Consider the following 7,687-nt stretch of genomic DNA (forward strand, 5'->3'; position numbering starts at 1 on the left):
CCCACCAGGCCTATACATTATATCTCTTCGGTTGGGCTAGCCCCATACTACACAGGAACGTCAACCGAGACGTCTCTGTTACCAGCTTTGCAGCTGGTCATAGCAGTAGTCAAAACATGAAGCAAATCAATGTGTGTGTGTGTCTGTTGATTAAGTGGTGTGTAACTAAAAACATTCTCACAACCTCTAGAACATGTCGTGTCTTAAACATAAGAACATATTATGGCTAAGGCTACAGTTCTACACGTCATAATAATAATATTAAACACCCTGTCTGCTGACAGTCATCAACTCTTCTCTCTAGTTATCCTTGACCAGATGTACCCTGTAGAAACTCATAAGCATGACTAAGCATTTAACAGTCTAACTAGACATCCTATCTCCACTAAACATTTCTAATACATAAAGTATCTATCCAATTTCTATCTGACTAAAAATACCTAACAATACTGAAGCTGTATTTACCTATTTGTTAAATACTGAATTGTCTTTTTGCTTTATATAAGCTGAGGCCAAATTAAACTTCTCCATATATGATTATTTTGAGTTGAGTTAGTGTAACTGGAATCTAGCTGGGATGCAAACATGGAGCTCACTGTTCACTGCAGCTGGACCCTTTCTTTGGTATTGCATATGGACATTGTTTAATTGTGTCAGGTAGAGACGCTGAAGGACACACAGCTGTCACTTCTGCTGAGCGGACAGGTGATACAAACCCAACAAATGCTGCTGTTTATAAATTCTTGAAATAGCAGAAGCTGTTTAAGGTAAAGCTAGCTGGCTGCCTCCGATCCACATTCTTCAGTCAGCTGTGACGTTCAGGATAAAAATAGTCCGCTCATTGTGACGCTGAGCTTGGGTGCCACTTCCTGTGTCGGCGAACTGACGATGTCGCATGTATTTGAATGCGGAGTGAAGGCGCTCTATGTATGGATCTGCTTTTGTCCGGAAGCGACGTCAGTACAGTATATTGTCTTATCACTCCCTCAGACAGATGACTCCCCTCCTCCTGCTCCGTTTCCTCCTCCTCCACTCTTGACATCATCTTCCTTCTTTTTTTATTTCGACACTTCCATTTCTCTGCTGACCAAATCTTTTTCATTCCTCATCCCCTCTACCTCCTCTGCCTGATCTCCTCCTTCTGCTTGCCTACCCCTTTCCCACAGCGCTGCTGAGCCCTGCCCACATCGTTTTCTCGTTGAGGGTGACCGACCTGTTGCATGGCAACTGTGCTCACAAATCCTCCTCATCAAGCAGAATGGCTGCATCAGATAATGAGTTTCTCTCAACCAAACTTGCTGCAAAGTTCCCATTGTCATTGTAAGTGGATCTACTGTATCACCCTGGCAACAAACAGTGCTGACGGGGGAGAAGTGGAGGAGCATAATGGAGAACAGCTGAAAGACAGAGAGACCTAGTCAGAGCAGATCAACCGGTTCTCATCTCTGATATAATGTCTGATATAATGAACTGGCTTGTATGGCATTTTATTAACTAAGCATTGTCCGACAGATGTCTAACATCAGCCAGGAGGCTATGATGAAGACAGTGAGGATGTTCAAGTGTGTGTGTGGGGAGTAAAGATACAGTCAGACTGGGAAGGGAGAATATAAAGCTGATGTAACAAGAATCACTGCCAGCAGTACAGCTGAGATCTGCTCAGAGACGTGTGTGTGTGTGGTGACACAACACTGCAGCACACACCCAAGATGCAGTATATCACATTTTCACACTGTCGCAGTTAAGTGATACACACCTGTGATGCTCATCTTTAACATCACATTCACAGTCACACTCAAACACATCCACTCAGTAAGAGTGTGTGTGAGTGAGTGAGCATATATAGGAAGCTCCCTGGAGGTTCACTGGATTAGCCCAGTTATGTTTTGTATGAGCTTCTTGTTCGTCATCTGCCTCTCACTGAAGCAGCACCCAGGGGAGATAATCCACTGGAGAGACGAGACAGTCATGTGATCAGTTGTGTGGGGAATGCTTCGTGCACATGCCCACAAACCGCAATTACATAATTGAAGACAGCTCTCAGACCTAGCGCGTGCCTTTCACAATGATAAAACATTAAGTGGTCGCGCTGACTTGCCATGACTTCTTGTTGGTGACTGGCTCACTGGTCTATACCTCGACCCGGTTGCTTCCTTTTCCCGCCTCCTTACAAAACATACCAACACACGCTTGGTTTCTCTACAACAGCCTTTCTGGTTGCTGCTGTAGACTCATTCACAGTGTTCAGTACCCTGTCAGAGAGCAACAAAAACTCCTCCACAGACAAGTTGCGAACAGAATGCACCCCCACAGAGGAGACTGAACGTGGGTTGTCGCCACACAAATTATATTGGTGCCCCCAGACTGGGCGTCGGCCTCTTTGGGTCCTTGGTAGTGTCTTTTTTTTTTTTTTGCTCCAGCTTCTTAGCAGAGGAATCTGTTGCACTTGTGACTATACAATGACTAAGGAGACTCCCTGGTCCCTCAGTCTGACAAGAGACAGGCTGCCAGCTGAGGTGTGGCCAGCCTCACTGCCCATTATCATGATTCAGGTGTCAGGACAGGAGGGTCTGCTTCACAGTGGTGGTTTCGACTCTTACTACTACTGAACAACCTCAAAGCGGTTCATTAAAGCTCCAGTCACTGGTCTCAGGGTTCTAGTTGACTAACTTTTGCCAGGTGAGAAAAGAAGATAATTTTGGACTCCAGTCATCCTGCTTATCATGAGTAAATAGATGTCGGTGAATCAAGTGATGGTGTGTAAATCATTTATAGACTTTGGGGTCATGCCTTTGTAAAGTTCCTGGAACTGCTGGTGTGACATTTGCAGTGAAATATTTCAGTTGTCATGACAACTGAAAAAGTCTGAATTTAGCCTCTTACATCTGTTTAAAGTGTGATCGGTCTATTAGAACATAACACATGCTTCTGTGATGTTTGATATGTGCTGAGTGATTCACGCTGTTGTATCATTTGCTTTGTGGCATGAGTTTTCTCAGGTACTTCTCATTGCCATTTAAAGCTGATTTTGTTTGTAAGTCTACCTTTAGTGTTATAAATACTAAGAAAGGCTATTAAAAATAAATAACCAGTATAAATGTACTGTACAAAAGCTTTAGCCCACCATTAGATTTTGATGACCATATACATCTATGTCCCACTTTTCTTTATCAGAATACAACTAGAAAATATAGGAAACCTGTACACAGTAGGAGAAAACACAAAAATGTCAGTAAAAATCAGCAAACAAACTGGATACTCTCAATGTGGCATCCAAGCTGTTTTAAAGAAAATATGAAGAATCTGGAGAAGCCAAGGACAAAACCAGGAGTGGGGGAGCAAGAAAACTGTCAAAATCTGAGCAGACGTTTCTCAGAGTTGGGACCTGGCTCAGCATCTGGCAGTTTCATCTGGATGTTAAGTTGATCCTTCCACAGTCTGAAGAAGCTCATTCAGGAACAGCCTTTGTGGAAGGACAACAGTCAGGACTGTAGAAAGAATCATTGGTGCCAGCCTGCCCTCCATGGAGGACCTGTACACCGTACGGGTCAGAAGGAGGGCGGAGAGGATCACTGCTGACCCCTCACACCCTGGACACAATCTGTTTGAACTCCTCCCCTCTGGACGGCGTTACAGGTCACTGTGCACCAAGACAACCAGGCACAGGCACAGTTTTTTCCCCCGGGTCATCACTCTGATGAACCCATGACTGTATAACAGAACGACAGCCCTCAGTGCTTGTAATTCTTAAATATCTTGTAAATTTACCTTTATATCTATTTATCTGAAAAAGTACATTTAAGCTGTGTGCATACTTATATTTATAAGTACTTTATTTTTATTTTTCTAATGCACATTCCTTTTTCTTTTCTTTTTGTTCTCTCAGCCTTATATTGTTTACTTGTCTGTTTGCTGCTTTACAGAAGGACATGCACATGCACATTGAGAGCCACTGTACCAGAGTCAAAGTCCTCATGTGTCCAACACACCTGGCCAATAAAGCTGATTCTGATTTTGATAAAGAGACTGAGAAATAAATATAAATTATCATTACCACCTTGCTAAAACGGCAAAACTAAGACCTTTTTGTCATAATTATGATTCATATATCACTTTGAAGAATTTGAAGGATTTAACTGCTCCAGTTTCAGGGTCCTGGTAAAGAACAAGACATTTAAAAAACTGACACAGAATCTGTTGTGAAGAAAAAACTACTGATTCAAATATTTTCTTCAGCACACTCCACTGTCCAGTCATTTTTATTATGAGGACATATTTTCTGAATCATTTTCCATATGTCCTCTGTGTCATACATCAGATTAAGTGAGCTCAGGTAACTAATAAAAAGTGATTACAGTAGCATTTCCAGTCAGACAAGCCAACTAGTCCACTGTTAAATATCTTGTGCAATAGTCTCTTGTGCAGCATTGACTAAGGAAATGATATCTGCAGAGAGACAATAACAGCACACCCTTTCTTTCTTTGTTTCTCCCTAGCATTTGTGATTTACAACTTCCTGAGTCTGTGCTATGAATATCTGGGAGGAGAGTGTGCTATCATGGCTGAGATCAGAGGAAAACCCATCGAGTGAGTCCCACTTTAGCCCAGTATACATTCTAAAAGGCCTATATTCTTATATTTAGAACATATGTTTTAGTATTTGCTGCTACAACACCTGTGCATGTTACAAAACTACAGTAAGTGTAAAGTTGAGGTTTTTCCTGTCAGGTCTAGCTGTATGTATGGCACCTGCTGTCTGAGGAGGAAGGCCTACTCCATCGGCTTCCTGCGCTTCTGCAAGCAGGCCACTCTGCAGTTCTGTGTGGTCAAACCGCTCATGGCCGTCATCACCGTCATCCTGCAGGCTTATGGCAAATACAAAGATGGAGACTTCAAGTAAGTGCTGCAAGCAGGGAGGAGGAATGTTTGCCATCTGCTGTACTGAGTGTGGTTGGTGGTGCTGGCAATGTAATGGTAGTTAGCTGCATCACATCATGGCCATCAGAATCCAGCAACACAGTTAAAAAGTGATTACAGTAGCATTTCCAGTCAGACAGATGCCACCAAATGTAGAAAAATCGAGGTATTTCTGCAATACTCCTTTAACTGCTAGATCAACCGAAAGTGCCAGGCTGATCCATCACTTTCTCCATGAAGTGTTTGAGTGTAGAAATTGGACCTCAGCATTGACAGCGCTAACATGGATCTCTCTGGCTTCTTCTCTCTCCACAGTGTTGCCAGTGGTTACTTATATGTCACCATCATCTACAACATCTCCGTCAGCTTGTCTCTGTATGCCCTCTTCCTCTTTTATTTTGCCACGAGGGAGCTGCTCATTCCTTACAGCCCCATGCTCAAGTTCTTCATGGTCAAGTCCGTCATCTTCCTCTCCTTCTGGCAGGGTAGGAATACTGCATTATTCATCGCAGAAACATGTCGCATACTCTAGAGGCTTTTGATGTCAGTATGTCCCCTCCTAATGTTTTTGTGCTTAGGCATGTTGCTGGCCATCCTGGAGAAATGCGGGGCCATCCCTCAGATTAACTCAGTGGAAGTGTCTGTGGGCGAGGGCACGGTGGCCGCAGGCTACCAGGACTTTATCATTTGCATCGAGATGTTTTTTGCAGCCCTAGGTCTGCGCCACGCTTTCACATACAACGTCTACATGGATAAAAGTCTCGATTCACGAGGTGAGAAGGGGTAGAGAGTAGGAAATGAGCACCTTGCCAGTTTGTTGCATGTGTATAAAAACTTGCTAAAGGAAAAGCCAGCATTTAGATTTCTCTTTTATTTCCATGTCTTTTCATCTGTTCCAAGGTGGATTCTCTCCCTCTTTTCCCTGCTTTTAACCAAAATCCACCCACTTTATTTATTCTCTTTCTTTTAAACCTTTTCTTTTGCTTTATTCTTCACCTCTTGTATTGTCTACATTGCTTGTATTTTCTTGACACCAAATGGATCGTATTCTCCTTTCTTTTTTCTACATGTCCATCTTTTACTTCTGTCTTTTCTTCCCTGCTGCACCTTAAAGGACCTGCTCCTACATACGGAGAGTTTGGTAGGTTAAATATTGATTATGTTTACTCCATAATCCCCCTTTTCCTTTCCTGCTATTACTGTTTTTACTAATTATGTTGTCCCAAAACTGTATTGTTAGCTTCTGTTGGATTTTTTCATCCAGGCTTTGGAATGTGATTCACATCATTTGTTTGTTCATCTTTCTCTGACAATACCATTTTTTTATTCCTTTCCATCATTGCCACCTTCTTTAACTCCTTTTTTTCACTCTTCCTTTGGGTCTGGGATCTCTCTTTATCCTGTCCGCTCTCTAAATCCACTGCCCCTGTGTGATTCCTCCTTTTCCTCTTGCTTCTTTCACCCATTCCCTCCTTTTGTCTCACCGTTAAACACCCTGTAAATCACCGATGCCCCGTTGCTCTGTTCTCCCTTTGTGTCCTCCACCAGCCTTTTAATTCTTACACTAAATCACCCCTCTACCCTCATCATCCCTTCCATTTGTTCTCTTCTTTGATTTTCATGCTTCTCATTCTTCCCTTTTCATTCCCGTGTTTTTTCTTACTCACATTCTGTTTCTTTCTTCTCCTTTTCTCTGTTTGATTTGCTTCCACATCACTAAACAAATCACCGTATAAATTCCCTTTGTTTTAATTTTACCTCTCTGCTTCTTCCCTTTACATTTCTCTTCTATTTCCCTCTCCACCTTGTCTTTTTCTGTCCTTTCCCTTTTCCTTTTACCCTTTTTCTTTCACCTCCTCTGCTGACCTCTAACTGTTTTGTCTTGTTTGCCTCATGCAGGTCGCTGTGCCCCTATGAAAAGCATCTCCAGCAGCCTGAAGGAGACCATGAACCCGGGCGACATGGTCCAGGATGCCATCCACAACTTCTCCCCAGCCTATCAGCAGTACACCCAGCAGTCCACACTGGAGCAGGGGGCGCCAACGCCCGTCTCCCGCATGCACAGTACCGTCAGCGCCCGAGGCGACACAGAGAAGACCCTCCTGCTCAGCTCCGACGATGAGTTCTAGAGTGAAAAATATGACAAACAGGTGCTTCTCTTACTGCAGCGGAGTCTTATTCAGGATGATGTTTTAATGGTGGGTGGTACTAAATCCTCCAGTGCAGCTGGTCCTCTTTAATGTGTGAATGATTAGACAGTCGTGTTTTTGTCTTCCCTGTGTTTTGAGACAGGCAGTATGGCAAATGTGTGGACCTTCTTTCATGAACACGTCACACCCACCTTTCCCAAGCATCTTGTGTGGTGGGAACATTCTAAGATGATTTGGTGTTAAAGTCTTGGCCAGAAAATAAAGAGGACTTGGGTTTTTTTTTTTTTTGAAAGTTTGTGAGTCAAGCTTTTACATACTGAGTCGTACTTGACTTTAGAACGAACGTCTTCAGGCTTGGACAGAAGCTTAATTTCACATTTCAGTTCAGTCGTGTTTCCTTAAATGGCATTGTAGTCAACCCGATGGACGTTACTGTTTTAACTGTTGTAAAGGCCCTGTTGTTTTTAGATGGTCATTAACTGTTTAACAAGGATTCCCCCGTCATGAAAATCCTTTGTTTTCAATGTCTGGAGATGGATAACATCATTAAAGTTTTATATGTTGTGAACTTTAAATTTTTTGAACCTGTGCAGAAAATGAATTTGCAAAATAAGTGACTC

The 7,687-nt window shown here is 42.8% G+C and overlaps 1 protein-coding gene across 2 annotated transcripts in view; it reads left to right on the forward strand.

Annotated features, from left to right (window-relative positions):
* The window catches only part of tmem184ba (transmembrane protein 184ba), an 11,577-nt gene extending 3,935 nt beyond the window's left edge, over positions 1–7,642 (forward strand). The window contains exons 5-10 of one of the 2 annotated variants that reach the window (XM_020620370.1): positions 4,497–4,587; positions 4,729–4,896; positions 5,233–5,402; positions 5,496–5,690; positions 6,032–6,058; positions 6,817–7,642. In XM_020620370.1, coding sequence (XP_020476026.1) covers positions 4,497–4,587; positions 4,729–4,896; positions 5,233–5,402; positions 5,496–5,690; positions 6,032–6,058; positions 6,817–7,046 — 881 coding nt within the window. In that variant the 3' untranslated portion in view covers positions 7,047–7,642. The remainder of the gene's footprint in view (positions 1–4,496; positions 4,588–4,728; positions 4,897–5,232; positions 5,403–5,495; positions 5,691–6,031; positions 6,059–6,816) is intronic. The other variant, XM_020620371.1, reaches the window with a different exon arrangement.
* The last annotated feature ends 45 nt before the right edge of the window (positions 7,643–7,687 follow it).

The sequence above is a fragment of the Monopterus albus genome, unplaced genomic scaffold (assembly GCF_001952655.1).
Source record: "Monopterus albus unplaced genomic scaffold, M_albus_1.0 scaffold236.1, whole genome shotgun sequence".
Taxonomy (NCBI): domain Eukaryota; kingdom Metazoa; phylum Chordata; class Actinopteri; order Synbranchiformes; family Synbranchidae; genus Monopterus; species Monopterus albus.